This window comes from Numida meleagris, chromosome 1, assembly GCF_002078875.1.
Source record: "Numida meleagris isolate 19003 breed g44 Domestic line chromosome 1, NumMel1.0, whole genome shotgun sequence".
In the NCBI taxonomy this organism is placed as follows: Eukaryota; Metazoa; Chordata; class Aves; order Galliformes; family Numididae; genus Numida; species Numida meleagris.
The window spans coordinates 27399240-27422787 of record NC_034409.1 but is presented as its reverse complement, the minus strand read 5'-3'; the positions used below and the strand labels follow the sequence as shown (position 1 = coordinate 27422787).

Genomic DNA, 23548 nt, shown 5'->3' with positions numbered 1-23548 from the left:
CGCACTATGGTCTATTGATGTACAAAACAGGACGAGAGCAACCAAATCACCATTTTAAGTAGAATTCCTTGTTCTCTGAGTTGAATCATTAAGTCAGAATTCTTGCCTGCCATTTAGATTCAGTTATGTGACAGATGTTAATACTACCAACGCAATCTATATACGATTTCTTAGATCCGACTCCTACTTATATATATTCTCATTCAGTAAGGAAGACAGAGCTCCAGAGTCTAGGGGTAGCAAGTTTCACTGACCAATTTATTGACAAAAAAAAAAAAAACCTGCACTCAAAAAGCCTGCAACTCCCTAGATTTAATACTACAGTCTCGTTATTTACACATACTGTGCTCCTTTTACTGAGTTAAATCTGCTGGTACCATATAATCACCTTCAAAGATTTCTCTTACCTTTAGTACTTCTTGTATGTGCTCATGCAAGTCCACTTCGGTGACTCTATCAATATGCCACTTCAGTACTTTTATCAGATCTCTAGAATACCACATCAGAAAGTACTATAACACACTGGTTGAAGAAGAGTTAACTGCACTTAAAATGCAAATTAATCTTTCATAAAAGACTGAAAACACTGAAAAAATAAAAAACACATGACAAAATTCTGCTGAGCACTACAAGCCCAATATTACAGTTAATTTCAGACTGTTGATAGACCTATTAGGCCTCTAATGAACAGGAAATAATTGTCAACATTACATACATAGTAGAATTATTTTGACAGGGGTACATGATCTCAGTTGAGCTATAAGAGACTCTGCCAGCATGGACTACCCCTGCTATTCCATCAATTGTTGGGCAGCCTCAGTAAACTGTATTTGTTCTAATGAAAGTCTAGTTACAAAATAAATACAGAGAACAGCACAGTAAGTGAAACTTATTAGTGCACTGCAATACATGGTGAACACAGTTGTAACCGAATGGTGTTAAAGCTCCTACACTTTTCAAAGTCACTTAAATAAAGAAAGCCACTGAAGAGACAAAATTAAGCCAAGAAAAGAGTCTTAGCAAGTAGCCTTTCTGGTAACTCAAAAATTTGACTATTCATATAAGCATTGCATTTTTTTCCTACTGTTACTGCATACAGATAACTTTCAGTATTCAAATCAGTTAGAAAAAGTACAGACTTCACCTGTATGCAAGTGCTCCTGCAAAGTGACTTTCAATGTAAGTGTCCATTACTGGCTTAAAGTGGTGAAATTTGCTGTCCTGCAGCAGATTTATTATGTGAACCTAAACATGAGGGGAAAAAAATTAAAAACTTTTTTTTCCATTTTTTTACTTAGTTCTTAAATGGTGTTAAGCATTATCACAAAATGAAACTTACCAAACAATCAAATACTTTTGATCCATATTTTTGAGAGTTTTCGTCTAAAATTCCAAATAAAGTGTCCAGTGTATCTTGAAGAAACTGATTGAAGAATAAGAGGCAATTTGTCATTAAATACGTATTTTTGAGACACACAAATAAGTACACTTGTGACAGACAATTATTTCCCTCATGTTATCTAAAAGCAAAACAAAGGAAGGAAAGAAATAGTGATATATACCTTTACTATTTCTGAACCATCAATTTCTTTTAATTTTGAGAGGCAACCTGCAATTTTGTCTGGATGGGTTCTCCATTTCAGAAGATCAAGCATATCTCCTGCCAAAACAAATTGCAAGATTAAAGCCGGAACCAAAGCAGTGTTTCAGATTATATATTCTACTATTGCAGACCACTCAGCAAAATTCAGATTCAATAAAACAAAAGAAAACATCTCAAGATTTTCTATAATATATAATCAATCTCAAACCAACAACTTTCCATTCTATTCCCTAATTGCTTCACTGATAGAAACATAAGAACTTGGTATTGGGTCACTAAAATCAATCTCCTGTGGCAAATATATCATGCAGTTTTGCTCAGAAATTTGTCAATTGCCAGCTTAACAAAAGCAATTATCTTGCTGTGTCTCATCCCATTTAAGAATGCCTTCCAGAGTTATACTCTGACAGCTAGAAACAGTCTCTTAATTATTTTGTATGTACTGTTTGCTTGTATTTTAAAATACTCATCTTCCTATGCCTTTTGAAGAACAAACATACTGCCTCTAAGAACCCTTTTCATTAATAAACAAGACAATTTCTACTGGAAAATAAACTCTTCTGAGCTAAACACACTTCAGCGTCTTTGTGCTTACTCTAGTTTTAATCTATCCTCCTTTAGCCTTCTTGACCAAACTAGTATACAACACTACAACAGATGAGGTCCCATCACTGTTTTCTTTATCATCATTAACAGGTTTAAATATCTGCTGTGAACACCTGACATATGCACTGTAGAATTTTCATTTTTTGAGATATATCATATTGGTTACACAAATAGCTCGTTCTTCTTTTTAATACTGTCCATCTCCCTGGCTACAGCAGAATCCTCAAGAATCTCCACGTGATCCTGACTTTCATACCACTAGATTTCATGTAAGTTCTATTCTAACTAATTATTTAAATGTAAGTTGCCTTGCTGTGCCTACATCGTATTTTGGTTTTATTCCCCTCAACTGATGAGCCCTTTCATTTGCCTATTAGAAGCAAGCGTCATTAACAGGCTCTCTGCAGTCTCAGGTTTTAGCAAAGAATCTCCCACTAACAACCCCTTCCACCTCCACACAAATAAGAGGAGTCAATCCCAGGCCAAATCCTTCAGATCTGGTATTATTTACCTTCTGTTCAGGAAGGAAATTCCTTCCTTTACAGTGCAACCTGCTCTTTCCCTTTTAGCCTGTTATTTAACAGTTTTTAAATTCTTATTCTAATCAGTATTGCTTCTATTTCCCATGTGGTGTGTTACTGAAGTCCAGATGGTTTTGATCCGCTATGTTTCTTCTGAGTAACGACAACAAAAAAAAACTTAGTAAGAAAGCTTAAGAAGTTTATTCTGGCATGAAATGTCTTTTTACAAACTTATCTTAAGTTTTATACCATATTCGATTTAGCTACATGTCCATTTTTTCATCCATGAATTCTTGTAAACACTTTCATAAAATTCATCAGAGGGTGATGGCCCAGATAATGTTGTCTGCTCTGCCACCTATCTTAAGCAGAGGTACCATATTTATTTTTCTTAAATCATGTTATTGCTTTCAGCTTCAGAAATAGAGTAAAAGAAATACCAGCTTGCTATGAGATTGGTAATTTAATGTCCAACAGCATTCAACAGCCGAATACAGAGTTTTGCAAGTTGGCTTGATGTTTTAACAGTTTTCACTTCATACTGACCCCAGCTGAACCCTGACACATCGCTGTTATTTTTCTGCCTTCTGTTGCAGGTTCTCTGCTTACTCTGCACATTTTTCGCTCGTGACTCTCTCAGTTAGGTCTGCAGTACTCCTCCCAAGTCATGTTCAAAGCACAGAAGTTACTCATATTTATCTTCAAGTATACTACTTGCCCATTTCACTGACCAGCTTTTCAGAATTTCATAAAACCAGGCTAGCTGCTTGAAACAGAAAACTTTAACCACTGTCCAAACCTTCAATCAGCTTAAAGTGAAACTCTCTACTTGATCACTGTCCAGTACTGTTTCAGAAGGATTCAGTTCATTTGAAACATCCCCACTATTTATCAAACTAAGTAGATAATAGCAAGTTTTCCTCTTGCTTCAGCAACTATTCGGGTTCTTTCTAGCACAGCCTACTTTCACACTAAAATACCATTTGATTCACGCTCATTTCGTGTCAATTATTTCCCAGTATGCCCCAGGAAAGTTGAACTCTCTCATAACAAGGAATGAAGTAGCATTTCTGCCTTTAGTAATATTAAATATATCTCCACCTATATTCATATCTTGCCAGAGCTGTTAGTAGCAAACCCTCTACACATTATTCCACTAATGTTTTGCTGCTCTAATTAACTTTAATAGGCACAATTTTTCAATGCTTACACATTTCTTTTTGTTTTGCTTCAGTGTGCTAGTGTGGAATGGTTTGGATTAAGACAGCCACTTGAGTTCCACTGAGAGTGAGGAAAAAGTCCCACATGCATCAGAGACACATCCCATAGATTAAGGACAAGTGATAGGTCTTATTATTCCTTCTGTCAGGAATTTTCAAGAAACAAGCATTAACAAATCCATATTGAGCTGCATTTGTCTTTTGGATAATTAAATGGACTTCCAGACTTTATTCTCTTTAAACCTCTACTTAAGCTGAGGAACAGTGAAACTAGCTAAAGCTGTCAGTTCATAGTAGGAAAAATACTTTTTTGCAGGTTTGCTGGAGGTACTTGATGGGTAGAGACTTGACACTGAATATTAGGGATTTGTTGGAGGATTTAAAAAAAAAAAGGAGAAAGCAAATGTAAGACACTCACTTCAAAGCATGTATTTCAAGGAAAATGCAAAGGCGGGAAGACATTGCTGAGATAGCATTAACGAATAGCCTAAGCTTAAATGACATGAATAGAAAATCTGACATGAATCACAAGGAGAAGGGATAGCAATGTGTCATGTATTAAGAGAAATGAGAATATAAACTGTCCCCTAAAATATGCCCACAACGAAAACACAGTTTTGGAAAAAGTCAATGCTGCCGATAAACTTTGTTGAAGACGAAAAGCACTTCCAATACCTTCTCTATATCATGAGCTGATTTGCACATTTAAAATTGTTCACACCTGAGCTACCACTCTTACCAAAGAAAACAACTTCCCTTCTCAAAGCAATTTAAATTTAAATCCAAAGTACAAGCTGAAACAAAAGATTAAAGTGTATATGGAACAGTTTTATGGTCTTTCCATCTCTGTCCTATAAATCCCAAGTTAGCCTGGTGAAGCATTCAAAAAGAAAAAGCTGAAATTCAGAACTGGAAATTCCTATTTCTCTTCCAGTAGGCTGCCAACACTTCCCACCCACCCAAAGAGGGGGAGGTCACGCTTAAAAGTTTCCTTTGTTACTGTTGCTTTATAAATAACGAGTTATGCCTTTTTTTTTTTAATGCAGATAGATGGATTACACCTCTGCTTTGCAAGAGACATGCTGTATGGCATGTTGCTCTGCTGATGAGCAGCTGCTTACTGAGGATGTGCTGATCATTGCTGAGAAATGAGTGGATGCCAACTTGCAGAAATACTCCAACTTGTTGGATAGATCCTGACTCTCTGGCAGGCAGAGTCCTCCTAAATGTCAAAACCAAATAGGACTGTTTTGACAGCTACTCAGTGGAAAAATACTACATTCTCTCTTGCTCTCTCTTTTACTTTGTTCTTTAGAAAAATGAATTACAACTGAAATACAAATGAAATCCGGGTAAGAAGCAGGTATGCCTCTTTTGCTAACATCAACTGATTAACGATCTAGGACCAAAGATCAAGCTAAAGAAAGATAACTGTCAGACAGATTAAACAAGGACATGTTCTTACAAGAGCTGCCAATGAATGCACAGAGTGCCCTGTTAGAAGGTCTCTGAACACAGCTTGGAAACAATCCTAAAATCAACTCCAAAGCATGTACAGTAAGGAAGTTATGGATCCCAACAACTGGGCGACAGCCTCCTTCTCCCACTCCCATGATTTTAATATTCATGAAGGCTGATGGCATGTGGGAACAATCAGTGAGGACAGCTGAGTAAAACTTCCCAGCAAATTCGTAAAGCTATGGCCTAATTCAGTCACACTCTTTACAAATCTGGTTTGGGGTCTTCCGTCACCCCACAGCCAGACCAACAGCATGATTTCCAGTTCAACGCTGTTTGCAGACACATGCAAATCTTTGACAACTTCAGAAAAATCTCCGAACTTAGGAACAGATTAAAAAATAATCAGCAATTTTAAAGATACTGCTACAAATATTTACTCAAAAAGCAAATATACAGATCTTTTGAATCCTGTTTCATTGTTGTTGTTTTTTTTAAATAAATACGCTACATTCTCTCAGGGGTAACTGAAGTAATGCTCACATAACCAAATATCCACATGCTTTGCTCTATGTTCATTCTTTGAGCATGCAACAGATTTTGGCAAATTTTTGTTTAAAAGAATGGGGATTTGGAAACTCACCAAGATGAACTTCCCAAAGAAGATCCTTGGAGAAAATATGAGCCTGTCTATTGAAAATATTTCCACCCTCTGAAGTACTGCTGAAATAACTGTTAACTCTTTCAGGGCTGAAAGGGGGATCAATATTATTCAGATATTCTACACCCTCTTACTCTGTATATGGTAAAAAAAAAAATGGAAATTTTATGCCCTGCGTCACACATCTAATTACATCAACTATTCAAAAACTCCTGTACTGTGAACATAAATTAGTGAAATTCCTATAACCCCAGCAAACACCCAAACTATTCATCAGTGAGACACTTTAGTCCCAGGCAGCACTTTGAGGCATGCGTAAGAATCAGGAGGATCATGTGATTTCCTAAATCAAAGCTTTTAACTGGAGTAGCCTATGACTGCCTATTAGCATCTTTGGGGAAAATCTTCTACTGACTTTTATTACTTTGAAGCTAGCTGTTATGGGAATACAGACTGGATGTGCACAGTGAAACAGACCATTTACTCTTTGCATATAGTTCTACTTTGGAAACTTGCTTCTAAATGGTGAAAATTAAGATGACTATTTCCACTTACAAAGCTGCTCTAGTTGCTGTTATATACCTACAATCAATTTGTAAGCAATTAGCAATTTTACCATCATATATATGTGAAGAGTAAAGACACAATCATCTCACACAAGAGGTGCTAAGCAAGATTTTAAAAATGAAAAAAATAGCTTAGAAAAAGTATTAGAACACCATGAGGATATAAAAAATGGTCATAAATGTTTTATTAAACAAATACACCACATTTAGAAGACTGTGGAAAACTGTTTCAGTTATAAACTGTAGTTAGTATGGCAAATAAACAAGACTTTTAAGGTTTTATGCAGAGCAATGGTAAGGAGCACATCATACATGTATTTGCATCTCCTGATCATAATATCCATGTATAAAGTTGTCTTAAGCAGTAGTGTTTGTTGGCATAAAGGAAGAGAAGGGATACAATAGAAAAGCAGTATGTACCTAATTACAACCAAACTGCCACAGCCTAAAGCCTAGAATAAGTATTTCATAAAACCTCTAAAATAAACAGATTAAGATGTTTTGTAAAGCAGCTGGGTTTTGATAGCTGATTCCAAGAGTGCAGCATTTGATTCCAAAATCATGTTAATTTAAAAGCATTCTTGAACTACTTAAAATTAGTGGTTTATCACGCTGCATTGGTTTCCATCTGGACATCAAAAAATATGGAGAAAACTAGTTTGTAGAACTGATAGAACATAAGCTATTTTTGAGTACATCCATCCTTGCTTGGCACAGAAAAGGCTAACTATCACACTCATTTGAATTCATGATGTTTTAAATAATCAACATATCCTACCATTTTGTGTGAGTTTAGTGGAGCAGAGAAAGGACGTAATCCAGAAGGACTCTTTAGTGGTTTTTACTGCTTGGCTGTTGTTTGCTAGGAAAATTCCCTTAGAAAAGGGGAGTTTGAGGTAGCGACTAGAATCCTGAAGGTTTGCATTTTCTTCACACTGTGAAAATAAACCAGTTAAAGTCACTGTACTGTATACAATTCCGTAAATTATTGTTTCTTTGCCAGAAATCAAATAATTTTTAAGGCTCTCATTCAAATGAATTCTAATGAGTCAAGTTCATTAGATATTGTTTCTATTCAAAGCATACACACCAGCAGCAAGCACCATGCATTATGTACGTCATGTTTTGAATAAAGAAATTTCATGAAGTACAGGATTACAGTCAAGTACAGTTTAAGGTATGAAAAATTGCTTTTACAATATATTCAATACATTTGAATATATTTTAAAACACCATTACTGTTAGAAAATGTCCTAGGTAAAATATTCAAACATTTTTATAACTCAGAAAAAAACTTCACCAAGCCATCCTAAACAAACATTATCTATCTATCTATCTATATGTATACACAAATACATATACCCCCCCACACACGTGTGCACATAAGTTGCTCTGAAAGTAATGCCTCCTATTTATTTCCATGGAAACTGCAACAAAGAGCACAAGAACACCATTTAGCAGAGAATATTCTCAGCTACAAAACACTCTTTTTCAACAGTCGCCTCCACTAGCTATGCATTTTTGCCAGCGACAAACAAGAGCCTGCATGCCATGCCCACAACATCTGCACCAGCAGAGGTGACCCACTGTCACTGTCACCACTGCTGAAAAGCACAACCCACTGCCTCACTGGGCTCACATCCCACTCTTTGGCCTCCATAAATGTTCAGCAAATATCAATGAATGTCAACAGGTACAATTTTTTCAATGGCACACCTTTGCTTCATAAACACACTGCTATGTCAAACACCATTTTGTCAGACTGCCCCTATGCTGCCATCTGTCTCACAGCAGCAAAATGTAATGGAATATTGGTGTGAAGGTTCAACATCTACTGCCATATCACCAAAACCTACCTCCGACATTGTGGACAACCAGAATAAAATAGGAGGCATTACTTTCAGAGCAGCCCTTATTTTTATATATATATAATATATATATATGCACACACACATACATACACATAATCAATTTAAAGACACATGCCAATTTTCTATGTCTTTACTGTTAATATTTTTTATCCACAGGAGCTATCTTATGATTATTTTTTATCGACAAAACTAAGTAGCACATTCTTTAACTAAAACACACTAGTGTCAGATAGGAAAATTAGATTAAGCTGTCATATGAATAGATAATATAAGCACATTTTCCAGCTCACTGCTTTCATGGATAGCTCTCACTAATGGGAAACGCCTGTTGCAATTTCATTTCTGAATTACAGCTTCATATCTGACATTGAAGTAATAACAAAGTAGCAACTTTGTATGGGTTATGCCAAGTTAACAGATATGAATTATGATGTTTAAAATTTAAAATCTATCTGGGAGCATATCAAACCTAACATCTGGACTAAGAGATAACAGGAAAATGTGGAAACAAATAAGAAACTCCACAAGATAGAAATATGTAGGAAAGATAACAGTGATTGGATCTGTTTAAGCCATAGCTTTATTTTCCATCTTCAGCAGTTCAGTAAGTGGGTATCATCACTTTGTGTGTTTAACTTAACTTTGTGAAATGCATCATAAATATAATGTAACTTAGTAAGACTCCATAGTACTACTGCTGCACTAAAACATACACCTAGATTCAATTGCAATTTGTAACAGGAAACAATTAAACTATCAGCAACGGGTATTTTAATGGTGACAAGATTATCACTCATTTGATAATGAATACAGACTTTTTCAACCTAACGCTTCACACATTTATAGTATGTTCCAGAGGAATCATTACAGTTAATGATTTCTAATTCAAATTACCTTGTGTACAATGAGTTCATGGGTGCCATCTGGCAGAGTCCTCCCATTTTCCTGCATCAGGGGCACAAAAGAAAAGCCAAACAACTTCTTCTCACCCTTTTCTTTTGCTGAAACACATACATAAATAGTAGCACTTGAGTTAACATTATAAATATTAGACAAAATAAATGGATATAATTCTGGATAACTAAGTTTACTAGAAGCTGTTTGCAGCTTGTCAGACTAACAGTATCTTAAATTTCTTTACAGATCTGCGTGTTATCTCCTGTAACAGCTTCTGTTATCTCACTATAAATCAGAAAGCAGTATTCTGGAATGAATTGTTTTTATTAATGCCAAATAGTGGAAGCCACCAAATACAAAATCTTTGCAATGTATAGAATGTCTGGGGAAAGTTGTTTTGATTTTAATGTTTATCCACTATAGAAGCTTCTACCTACTAATCTCCATTTCAGGTCACCCTCAGCACTTCTGTTTTCAAATAAAATATCTACCTCTATAGGTATGTCTGGAGATGTCACTGTTCCCTGTAGGGACGTTACACTTCAGACAACATCTTCAAACTCAGATGCTTAAGGTTAAATTCCAAAACTCATGCATCCACTAAATATGGAGGTTGCTCCAAAAGTAATGCCTCCTATTTTATTTCCATCGAAACAGCAACATATACAAAGAGCACAAGTACACTATTTGATAGAGCAAGTTGTCAGCTACAAAACACTCTTTTTCAACATAGTCACCTACATTAGCTATGCAGTTTTGCCAGCAATGAACAAAAGCCTGCATGCTGTGGTCGTAAAAATTTACACTAGCAAAAGTGATCCCCTGTCACTGTGGCCACTGCTGTAACACACCACCCACCGCCTCACTGTGCTCACATCCACTCCTTGGCCTCCATAAATGTTCAGCAAGCATCGATGTATGTCAGCGGGTGCCATTTTTTCCACATGAAGGAATTCAATTCCACACCTTTGCTCCATACACACTTCCACGTCAGACGCCATTTCATCAGACTGCCCCTCTGCTGCCATCTGTCGCACAGCAACAAAATGGAATGGGATATTGGTGGGAAGGTTCAATCTCTACTGCCATACCACCAACATCTGCCTCCAATGTTGTGGGCCAGTAGAATAAAATAGAAGGCATTACTTTTGGAGCAGCCCTTGATAAGGCAGACAACAAAAATCTGAGAATGTAGAAATTTTACTGAAGCCAACAGGAGTGCAGATGCCAAATATCTTTCAAAATCAATAAATTTTTCAACACCTTTTATTTACTAACATATATATGTATGACTCTTAGTCTGAGTTAGCACAGTTGGGGTGGTGCAGGCAATCAAACTGCAATAAGAAGATCTAACACTGCATAAAAAAACTGCAAAAACTTGTAGCAGAATGGAAACATGCCACCGACATTCTTCCATTATTACTTCATTTTTCTTTTATTACTTATTACTAGCTTTATAAAAGAAATCTTGAAAGGAACTCAATGAGTATTTCTTCCTGTATGATCTGTTACTTACATTTTTAAGTCTAGGTACCTGAAATCCAAATCTACTTCCACGTGTGTGACTGCCATAAGGACAATCTGAATAGTATTGCTATATTTGAGTTGGTCTCGATGATCCTTATGGGTCCTTTCCAACTCAGGTCATTCTATGATTCTATTATCTGCTTCACCATAAAGAGCCAAACAAGAGCTGCCATTTAAAAGATTTAATGATTTTATCCACCCTTCTCTATCAGCTTGACAGCAGCCAACACCATACATATAAAAGCTATCTTGTATATCTTGCTGTGCAAACATGGATACAGAATTCAATAGTAGTATCATTTTTACCCTCAAAATCATCTCTAAAATTGTTCAGAATATTTAGGGAATTTTGGAATTTTATACAATAAAAAAAAGCAAAGTGCAAAAATACAAAAGTGATGTTAATTGACAATACCACGTATGTGTATTTCTCCAACTGGCAGATTGCCAAGCAGGTACTAAGAAGCAGGTATCATTTTGGAATGTTTCACTAGTTAAATTCTAAATTTGCGTTTGGAAATTCAGTTTCAGAATACCTTTCAGCTGCAGTGTTATCCATTACTATTAATAAAAGCAGACTGGTTTCTCCTGGTGTTTAGGCTTTACCAAAGCACCAAGTTTCATTAAGCAGAGCTCCAAGCCTGAAACACTGTGTCATGAAAGCATAAAGTTCGTAAAACATACAAAGTTTATGCAGCTTTTTCCCAAGGTGCTATGGAAACTTGTTTGCTGACAGCAGCTTTAACAGAGAGGACTAACAGGAGTTGTGATCAGCACTTACTGGAACAGTGCCGGAATTCACAGCGGATGTGGGCTCCTCTGAATTTATCCACAGGAATAGGAAGTTTCAGCAGCTCAGCCCACCTGGGACCATTGTTATGGTAAAGAACAAAAGAATGGTACTCGCTGGCTGGTGGCTCTCCGGAGCCAAATGAGATAAAATCCTAATAAAGAAGAAATATTGATTAAATTTTTAAAGATAGATTAGTTAACACATTATTAAACACTGATTAGAAACAATGGCAAAAAATCATCCACACAGATGAGAATCAAAGTATTTTAAAGGAGTAACTGGGTGATTAGGAAGGCTTAAGCAACATGCAATATGGAATCCCATGACACAGGGTAGTCCCTGTAGTAAGTACGTAAGAATTTAGGTGAGACAAGAACAACACAAACTACAGGATCCTTGTTCATGTGAAATAAACCTGTAATCTTTCTGTTGTCAGTGATATGTGCCAGCATGAAATACAGAAGAAACCTGGATCCCCTGACTGCTAACAAGCATTGTGCTGGGTTGCCTTTGCAACACACACAATGGTCTCTCCATAGCAAAGAAGGCAAATAGCCTCCTCAGGATCCTGTCTTGGGGATATCTATGAATTCTCTGTGGGAAAAATATGCTACCCCTGTAGCTTTTCTCCTCAGTAATTAGAAAGGATCACCTTTCCATCTTAATATAAGTGTGTATATATATACGTGCACATATATAAAAAGCATTTTATATAAAACACGCATATACTCCATGCATTCATACACACAGCTTCAATTTACAAATACACACACACACATGCAATTTGAACCAAGCTGTATGTGTCAACCTTTCTTCATTTTGTCATCTTGTAACCCTCAACATCATACAGAAGATATAAAAAAAGTACTTTCAAATAAAACTAAGAATTATCAAATAAAAAATTCTCCAGAACAGAATCTTGTTTCAACATTTTACAGAATCTTAATGAAATCATTGACTGTTTGATTGCTGATTTTAGGTGTTTATCTGGATCGTGTGATTGATCCAAGAAATAAAACATATAAAGTGGAAATGCTATGAAGATCTAAACAGAGCAGAAAATACACAAGACCTCTTCAAAGCAATTTTGTATTTGTAAAACAACACCAACAAAAGATGATTTGCTTTGAAGAAGTGCATCAAGGTTAACTACAGCAAGGAAAAATACACAACAAAAGTACCCTTAAAATCTGACCACTGCTGTCCACAACATGCATTGTCACTTCCACATTTCTGGCCACACTTTTCCCTCCTTTCTCAAATTCTCCTCTTTCTACAGTGATGTATAAATCATTCCTCATTTCACCTAATTAAAAAAAAAAGAAAGAAGAAAGTGTGCAAAAGTCAGTTCACATTGATTACTTTTCACTACTACTACTCCAGCAGACTTTCACCTTCTCTTTCAAAGAACAATATCACAATTTACCAGTATTTTCAGATTTTAATAACAACAAAGAAAACCAACTAAAATTTTCATAAACCAAGGAAACCAACAAAGCTTCATCCCAATAAAAGCCCAACAGATTATCTGCTATACTAAGCAATGCTGGCAACTTTTAATCACATTAGCTCTTTTTGGTATTTCCCATGGCATCTTCATCCATACTGAAGTTTGGCTTCATTCCTCTTTTAATCCATGGTAATATCAACATATTTTTTCTCATTTGGAATCTCAATGTTTCTCTGTTTAAAGACTCCTCATTAGAACTTTTTTACACTTAATCTCTAACAAAGTTATTACTTTGCTCATTACTCTTTGAAAAAGCAAAAAACAATCTAGAATTCAAATCTCTTTCTGATCTAGAAGATTTCAACATATTTTATATTGACAGGATATCCTGAAGTTTAGTAACGAAAAGCAAGCTTATTTTTCAGTCGTTGGAAAGGCTTCTCAGATTAAAACCTTCATCAACATCCTCAAAGCACAAATCCAAGGCAGGGACTACCTAAGTCTTACATAATATGTGTAAGTTACACATATACAATACTGCTAACACATTTAAACAGAAAATCTTTGTGTATTTACCCATCAACAAACTAAGTAATTCATCAGGCCTTAACCAGAACTTCTGGATGAGATCTATGCTGACTTTAGTTTCATTTGACACACACTGCAAAGTTTATGGATAATGAAAGAATTGTTTGGCTCTTGTCAAAGACGAAGCAGAAGCTGTGGTGGTAGGAAGCCCCTCTTTTCTTCAAAAACACTAAACCTTTCTTCTAAGAAGTAACCTAATTCTGGACAAACATTGCTAGAACTACTTCAAAGTTTTTAGAAAAACAAAGGGCAAACAGCAAGACCACAGGAGCATCTTCTAAAATTCTAACTGCTTGAAAGAAAAAGAAGTCAAGAATACATGCTCTCATCTAGTGAAACGCAAGTTTAGCATTAAAGCAGATTTTCACTCAGTATCAGAGAAAAAAGCAACAACAGTTCTGTGTATTTACAGGCATATTAATAAAAGGCAAATATAATACATAATTGATAAATAATCTGTTCATCTTCAATTTTCAGCTTCATTTTAATGTGCAGGCAGAATTTGACCTGCTCTTGTGTTTCATATTTCTTGTGTTTATTTTGCTGCATACAACTTTGCAGTAATTTTTAGGTACCAGAAACACTAATCTTGCTACAGTCTTCTGGTATTTTATAACATTAATCCATCACTATAAGAAAATTAATTAAATGATTTCCCCAAAGCACACTCTAAACCACTGCCAAATTAAAAAAAAAAAAAAAAGACAATTTTATTATCAAACTCTCAAGAACCATACCCATTAAAAAAGAGGAAAAAATTGCCATTGTATTACCTTATTATCAATAGTCTACTGACATACTGATGCAAGATGTTAGAGTACAGATAGGCAGCACAAACAAACACCAGGAGCAGATGGTATTCACTTAAGAGCTTGATATGAAGTCAAGGATGAAAAAGCTGAATTACTAATAAATGTGTGCAACCACTGAATCAGTTTCCAGTACCCAGTGGAAACTAGCTTCAAAATGAGCAAAAGGCAGTGGTTATTCATATAATGGATGGCAGACTTGTAAAAGAAAACCCAAAACTTTCCAAAGGATGTTGTGAATGTCAGAAATTTGATCTGAAAGAATGGGTTCATGGGGAGAGCAGAGAAGTCTTGGAAGACAGATCCTCTGAAGGATATGAAACAGACAGTCACAAAAGAGCTCAGGAAATCCCTTGAGCTGAAAATAGCTGGAGGCTGAGAGAGCACTGGGGATAATTACCATATATGCATATATTCCTGCCCAGTTCTCACTCCTCCTCAGGTGCCTGTTTACAACAGTCGGCTAGATAGGCCCTTGCTCTGAAGCAGTAAAGCTGTTCTTATGAGTCAAATCGTAAAATTACCTTTAAAATTACTAGATTCTGATTATTTCTACATTTAAGTAGTATTTGATTATAAAATATTTAGAAGTCAATACAGTATGGTCAGCAAAGAGCAGGCAACATGTTGGGCCCTTTCCTGGCATGTGCTTATCCTGGGATTGGTCCAGGTTAGAGCTGGACATCAGTCACTTACAGGAGTTTTACACTCAGAAAAAAATGACAATACACAGCAATCAAAAAAAGATTTTTATTTATCAGGAAGGAATTATTTCCATCTTCCACGGAATCTTCACGGAAATAGAATTAAGAACACATTTTCACCACAGATTTCATGACCTAGCCCAAATAAACCTCAGAGAAAATCACATTTTTTTCTTTTTAAGCAGAGCAAACTGTACAGGATTTAAATGAAAAAAGAAAGTATTTTTAAAAAAGTAATCACAGTTTCATAGAATTTAAGAAATCTTTTGAAAACAGCGTCTGCTTTTCAAGGTTTTTAAAAAGTGTGCAAACTTACTGTCAGAAGAAAATAACTCACTGGGAAAAGACAAAGGAAGATGTATTTGCACCATTCCTGTCTTCCTTTGCCCTACAGAACCTTGGCTGCGTTCACGATGAGTGTCATGAGAGAATAGGTCAGACAATTTTTGTCCTTATCTACAAACAGTCAGGAAGCTCTACTCTGTTTTCAGTGTCTCAGAGGAAGGCATATGGTTGCCTCATTCTAAGAAAATGCCATATTTTCTCCACTTTCAAGCAAGGCAAATTAAATGCAAGTGGAGACTAAGACTCACACTATATGAGAAACAATGATGTATATAAAATATGATGATTTATATGGAAACAGATGGACAGAAAAGCAGAAGGGAGATAACTGAAATAAACTAGAAAATTAAACAAAAATAATGTCAGCTATGGGCTATATATCAAGGGTACCGTCTGCATCAGGCAGATGAAACAACAGCTTCCTTTTCTCATAGCACGCAGCATATCTGACATTTTGTAATCTTTATGAAAATGTCGTTTCTGGTGTAAGTTTGGCCTTGTCTGTATTGATCTGCACTCACACAAATTTCACTTTTTCTTTAAAGAAGATCACTATTTGCAACTAAAATACAGAAAAACCCAGCTACATTGAATTTGTACAGTTCAGATAAGGGTACTAGGAGGTTAAGAAGTTAAAACCAAGCTTCCAAAAAATCTTTAGTGCAATATTTATATGAACATACTATGAGTAAAAGCTAAGATTAAAAAGTCAGAGAGGCTGTAAAAAAATAAACACAAAGACTTATCAGAAAATAGAATTGCTGGTTCAAGAAAAGAAAATAGGTTTGGGAAGTGAACTTCAATCTGGAAAGGGAAAAGGAAAGAACACTGTGATAAAAGCATGCACAAATACATTTGCAATGATTTTTTAAAAATTTATTCAATTCTCAGTTGTTCTGGAGACATCTTAACCTCTTCTACTTCCCCAATGTAGAAATGCCACTGCTTCAATATTCCTTGACAGAAATTCTCAAAACCTTGACACTGTCTTTATAAAATTCTTCTAGGGTTTTCTATTATGGATCTTCTTCCAGTAAAAACAATTCCATCTTGATTTATAAAATATTCAAACATCAGCAAATGTTTGAATTTGTTATTTATGTTCCTTTCACTAAACTTTTTCATTTACGGAAACTGTAATTACATATTTGATTACAAGAATATGCACACTTTTTCTATATCTCTACACCAGATGGATAATTCTCATATTATATCACCATGTTTTTACCAAGAGATACAATTAAAACCACAGGGAGCACTGAAAGTCAAAGTTCTGCTGAATATTTAAGTTCTGAGGTAGACTTTGGCGATTACAGATGGTATCTTCTGCTAAAGTACCTGTATGACTCAAATAAATCTCCTCTGGATGTATGTGTACTGAGATTTTCTACTGTCTTACACTGGCTCAAATGTGAAGAATTTACACCGTAACAAACAAGGAACATCTCGGACATTAGAGTAAATCAGTTTTTAATCACTGGTTGAAAACATGCTTATAAAATTGAATCTCAAACAGACAAGCTGAGGTTTCAAGCATGATGAAAAAAGCAACATATTCCAGCTAGTTGCTCAGAAATACCAACATTAAGTGAAAACATGCAAGGGTTACTTTCACCATCAAGTTTGGTAGAGTAATAAACAAGTGAAAACAACACAGAAAATGTTGCTCAACTCTAAGGTGACAAGCCTACATCTAACTACAATGAAGCTGTGTGGTACAAAAGATGCAGACCACGTGAAGGGTCTTCTTTCAAAAGTAAGGGCAGCTCATTTTTGCCTGCTCTCTCCACCTCAATCCCGTTATTATAAGAACTGGCTTTCCTTAAGCTTTCTGAATTCACCAGAGCTTCCAGACTGTGCAGTGAACATGTAGACGTAGGCATCCAGTTAATAAGTGTTAAACAGAATGGGATCGAACTCAGTAATTCAGTTTTGTCTAAGACTGACGTACAGTTTTCTGGGAAAGAAAAGGCTACAAGAAGTTGAACCACAAACAGAAAGATTCAATAAATGTATTCTGTGAAGCTAAATCACTCAGGGCTCCCGAGAAGCAAATGGCACTTCTAGACATATGGGTTACAGGCTGAGTCAACAGAAGATGGAGAAAAGAAAATTAAACAAGATACGCATTGCAATTCTGAGTTCTCTGAATCATTCTGCTACATAAGAAACCTGCCTGTCATAGCACAGATACCTTCTAGCCACTATCACAATAAAAACTGAAGTTAACATGATACAACCAGCAACAGGTAAAACAGAAGGTTGTTGCAGATCAGAGGTAAGATGACAAATAACAAAACAGAAAAACAAAGGGTGGCATTGATCCCTGCTGGAGTTAAGAAGTAATAAGTCCTCTCTTGGCAAATGGATGAACTGTGAAGATCAGAGTGTATCTAGGGAAGCTGTTTGTTATTGCTCTTTTCAGGCAATAACACATTGTGTTGAAAAATGATACCAATAGCTTCTGTGCTAATTACAGAAGCAACCCATTAGACCTCAACACTACTTAGTTAGTGCCCTATGGTTTCATCTGTTTGGCTAATCAAAACTACATTTTAAAATATTAAAAGTTACATCCAAGGCATTCCTACAAGAGCTTGTAGTATGAGCAGAGGGCTTAGAGATATACGGAAATCAAAGTTCCACAGAATGTAATAGAGAATTGCAAAGCTGTAGTGATGTGGTTGATTATAAAGCCTTGATTTCCCATGCAGCATAAGTGTTGAGTGCACACACTGAAGGGATATTTGTTGCGTTAAGTGAATTTAATTGTATGTGAAAGATGCGGAATTGAAATGTCTGGGTTGCTAAATCAAAATGTGTACAGCACAGCATTGGCAGTAACTGCCTCTTCAAATGGTCCTGCCAAAACATTTCAGCTTCGACCTGGCAAAAACATCTTGAAAGCACTACTTATAGGCTAAAAGGAACAACTCCAAATCCTTTTTGAGCCAAACATAGGTGCTAACCAGGCACACTACAGCATAAGGTTTCTGACCTAAGAAGAAACAGAAGCAGCTTCATGACTTCATTCCAGCTAGCAGTGAGGTATCCAAGCACTAAACTTGAGCAGAGAATACATGAATTACATGACAGAGGCAAATGAAAGGAGAAAAAGGAAAGGCCAATTAAAGTCCCAAAACAACCACAAGATAGACTGTTGGAGAACACACTTATCTAATGGAGGTCAGCCTTCCTGAACATGCTGACTATAAACTACAAACTTTAAATAACCAGAAAAGAGAAAGGAGCCAAGAGTAATTTGCAGGCTGGGGATGACGATGTATGCTCAGGGGTCCTATTATCTCTGCTACGCAGTTTCATTATGGGATGGATCTGCAGGTTCTCTTTTCTTCACAGATAGGAGGCTGAATTATCACTATTCAGGAGCTTGCATACAAGCACAGGCCTGCTGCTGCTCAGAAGATGCACCCCCAGATAGAGGTCCCACACACAAGCTGCCCCTGGCTCACAGATGCATCACAACTGAGCCTCAGCCAATGAGCAACATAGGTAATCACCGCAGATCACATGCATCGTGAGAACATGTGTATGAATGTACTATTTGTTCTATTTTTTTTTCTCCTAGAAATATCTGTACCTATGTGTCTAAATAATGATCCTTCATCTCAGAATTGTTTTTATGCTTACACTGAGGAAGCTGTGAGTTGCAATTGCAACACAGATATTGTAGCAATTTTTCTCATATTCCAATCCCATTTACAACTGTAAAATTTCTTGTAGCATATTAATATGGAACGATGTTTTCAAGCTGAAGACAGCTATCAAAGATCAAAGGCAGCTGTCTTTGTTAGGAGAGCTTAGTTTGCCAGCCATTCTCAAGAAAGCTTTATAGTGAAATAAATTCCAGTTTATTTACTACTGTAACAAAACAGTGTGACTGTAGTTGATGGAAATAGTATCTCTGATAGTTGCAGTTTACAGTGTGCAAATCTGAACTACCCTGAGAGCAGCTGCTAATTTGAAAATAATTACACACATCTCACTAGCTGCTTTGGTTACTGACTGCCTTTTTGAAAGCTTTGTGCAGAATTATAGGTCCTAGAATTAGAATTATAGAACCATGAATTGAATAGGGGCATAAAAGATTATTTTGCTTACAGAAAGTTCTGGTAAATTTACATCTCTGTAAAATGCAAGCTAATGAGTTGCTTTGTTTTATACCTTAAATACAACCTTAACAGATCTTAAAAAGATTTCAGTTGCAGAGACCAAAGCTCGCTGGACACAGCAGAGATGAAATGGTATTATGCAGGATCTAAATCTTGTGGATGAAAACTGTTTTAGAGAAAACCTTTTGAAAAGACTTTGTAGAATGGGGCAAGAGCCATGTAGCCATTGTCAGTAAGGGAAATCTCAACCATATCGTAGGTGATTTTAACTTGAGAAGATGGTCAGAGACTCTTAGAGCACACTGCATCCTTTGAGTCAGTATGTTCAGGGCCTCACAGCAGCTACGAGGCTGTAAGTACGTCTATGCTGATATACTTACATCAACAAGCAAAACAAGTGTGGGTTTTTTAAAAATAGCATATTAGAAATTCATGTCAAGTTCCAAATCTTTATTTAATTTAAAAACAAAAAATCAAGACTAAATTCAAGCTATGCAATTTTTTCACCATTCAAGAAAATAGTAGTGCAGAAGGATGTATAAAAGGACACTGTTAAAGAGATCAAGTCAGGAACATATAGGCACATAGCATTTCACAAGTAATTTCATCACTGTAGTAAGTGAATTTCCCTTACTGAAACAATTTATTTTCTTTTTCGCATTGTAGATGATACTGAAAGAGTGGCTGGGGCTTATCTGTGAACATACTCCAGAAAAAAGCAGATCTGAAGGGAGAAATACCACTAGTACTTATAAGAAACAGAGCAAATCTCACTGATGTGATTGAAGCTTCCAGTATCAGATTTAAAGGCTGTGACAACCACAAGTCAGCTGTCTGTCCACTGATTTCTCTTCATATAGCAATCTTCTTGCTTATTGTGGCAAGAACAATTTCGCTATTTGCAAGACCCACAGACTCACAATAATTACTATTTCTCAGTAACATTCACATAGGGCTCAGGAATGAGAGAATGTTGTACTGAGTGCTCAAATACAAACATAGGAAGAAAAGGTCTCAGATTAGAACTTTCTGGTTGGCAAATCTTATTTGGTGTGCATGTGCACATTTGTTTGCAAGTAAGTATATGATAGGGGATGGGCAGAAAGAAACAAGACCATTTCTGTTATTTTTGTACTGCTAGCTAGCTTTTATACAAACATCGGTAATACCATTAAGGAAAAATTAAAACAACTCTGTATATGTTAGTATTGCAGGAGCACTGGTAACTTTGGTAACAGTACTGCCTTTTTACTATTAGATTTAGTAAGTTTTGGCATTTAAACTGAAGGACAAGATGAAAAAACATTCATTTTCTCAGTTACCTCAGTGTCCCTTGTCAACAGAACATTATCCGTGTTTTCAGCTTTATTGCAGAAACTCTCAATAAGCTCTAAAAAACGTTCATCCGAAAAAAAGCTGATGAAGCAAATGAAATGCCCTTGACACAAGGGATTCTCGAACTGCAAAACTTTCAGATTTTAAACAAAATGTAGATCTACCTTGCATGATTGCTCTGTGACTCTTCCTTGTTCTTCCTTCTAACGAGATGTAAAACAAACTGATTTGAACAGTAGGGAATAAAAGATGTACAAGCGTGTTTAACAGAAAGCTTGAATCTGTTGATTTTGGAAGGAATTTAACAGAATTTTGAGAGATTGTTGTCCAAACGCTTCTTGAACTCCAACAGCCTCGGTGCCATGACCACTGCCCTGGGCAGCCTCTTCCATGACCAACGCTCTCTGGTGAAGAACCTCCCCTGACACAGCTCCACGCTGTTCCCTCGGGCCCTGTCGCTGTCACAGAGAGCAGAGCCCAGCGCTGCCCCTCCACTACCTGTGAGGAGCTGCAGCTACCATGAGGCCTCCTCTCAGCTCCTCTGCTCTGAGCTCAGCAAACCAAGGGACTTGGCAAGCCACTCCTCATATGTCTTGCCCTCCAGACCCTTCACCATCTATGCTGCCTTCAGTGGACACACTCTAATTAATTTTATATCCTTCTTACATTGAGGGGCCCAAAACTGCATACAGTACTGCAAGTGAGACATCTCCAGCTACAGTTGGCCTTTCGGTTTGCCAGGGAACACTGCTGACTCATATTCCAAGTGCCATCAAACAGAATCCCCAGACCTCTTCTTGCAGGGCTGCTCTCCAGCCTTTCATTCCCCAAACTGCACATATCATAGAATCATTAAGGTTGGAAAAGACCACTAAGATCATCTAATCCAACCATCAGCCCATCACCACCATGCCCACTAAACCACGTCCTTTTGTGACACATCTACTCTTTCCTTGAAAACCTGCAGGGACGGTGATTTCACCACTTCCCAGAGCAGCCTGTTCCAATGCCTTACCAGGAAGATTTTTTTCCTAATATCCAACTCGAATATATGCTCTGTCACAGGTGCAGAATCTGGTGCTTGTTAAATTTCATATAGAAATTTTAAATTGAGGGGAGTTCAATTAAATTTTGGCTTTTCTTCCCTTTCCATAGTCGTCTTCTATTTTTCCTTTAGTTACTTATGAACCAAAAAGGAAGAGAGAAGCAATGGGAAGGAGAAGGAAAACAATATAAAAATTCCTTGCACTTGCCTAACCAAGTATGGAGTCATGTATTAGTATATTTGTTTTCTCCAGTGACTCGAAAGATAGATAGAAAGGAAGATAATTCCTTTGGTAGAAAGGATCAAAGCTTCTAAAAAGTATTAAAATAGGATTTGGAAAGCAGAACATATTCCCCACAGAGTACTACAGTTTAGTGAAAGGTCAAAATTCAGGGTGTCTCCACTTGACAATATTGCTTAAACATATTTTGTGTAACTAATATATCCAGGCAATATTACTTTCAGTAATTAAAAATACATATTTCTGGATTCTTGGAAATCAGAACAGCTAACAGTGGCAGGTGGAAATTTAGGCTGTTTGTACTCCACAGAGATGGATGAAGATTAGAAAAAAATAATACCACTCCTCATGGGAGAAAAATGTGGAAGGGTGTGAAACCTATTTTTCTCTTCCTAAAATCAACAAATCTTTACTAAGTCCAAGCTTAGTGACAGCTACACAGACATATGAAGAGAACAGATTCCAAAGCTTTCTCTACATTTTTGCTCTCCAGATTCTTATTTTAAGCGTTGAAAGGAGGAATATGCTTTTAGTCAAAATCACATCATTGAAAAATTCATGTTATCAAATGGATAGCATTTTGTAAGATCATTTGTATAAAAAGACAAATATTCTAGTTATAGTTTCACTTTAAAAGCTTCTGAAAAAGAAAGAGAGAAAGAAAAAAAAGAAAGAATTCTCTTTTAGATTACACACTGCATAGAATAAATCTGTAGGCAGAGGTTCAGGAAATAATGATTCAACCTGACTAAATTTCTTAGTGAAAAAAGAACTCTAAAGAAAGACCTGAGATTATTTTACTTCATCTGCTAATGTCTCACACTGAATGGATTCTGGCTTTGAGTGTACCAAGCAGCGAAACACACTAACAGTAGTAGACTTAGCACTATTAAGAACACTGTAATTTAAAGTAAAACAGATGCAGTTCTAGTTTAATAAGCACAACAATTTAAGATGTGCAGCTATACAGTGTTTACCTCATGACAGCTCACGGTCTGTTTACAACTGGCTGCCCTAGCAGAGAGCTCTGGCCCCTTCAGAAAATCCTCATTCAGATAAACAGCTGAGCTAGAGTTTACCACAACACAGTAATGAATGGGTTGCTTTAATGAACTAGGTATCTTCCACAAACATGAAAAAGAGCAAGTGCATGCATGCATACATGTCAGAAC

At 36.4% G+C, this 23548-nt stretch overlaps 1 protein-coding gene across 4 annotated transcripts in view; it reads right to left on the bottom strand.

Moving 5' to 3' along the window:
• Positions 1 to 23548, bottom strand: part of DOCK4 (dedicator of cytokinesis 4) — a 253261-nt gene that overhangs the window by 86424 nt on the left and 143289 nt on the right. For all 4 annotated transcript variants that reach the window (XM_021384917.1, XM_021384919.1, XM_021384918.1 and 1 more), the window contains exons 14-21: positions 12908 to 13032; positions 11715 to 11877; positions 9401 to 9507; positions 7414 to 7570; positions 1563 to 1660; positions 1340 to 1423; positions 1145 to 1245; positions 408 to 489 (exon numbers count right to left, since the gene is read on the bottom strand). In XM_021384917.1, the coding sequence (XP_021240592.1) occupies positions 408 to 489; positions 1145 to 1245; positions 1340 to 1423; positions 1563 to 1660; positions 7414 to 7570; positions 9401 to 9507; positions 11715 to 11877; positions 12908 to 13032 (917 nt within the window). The remainder of the gene's footprint in view (positions 1 to 407; positions 490 to 1144; positions 1246 to 1339; positions 1424 to 1562; positions 1661 to 7413; positions 7571 to 9400; positions 9508 to 11714; positions 11878 to 12907; positions 13033 to 23548) is intronic.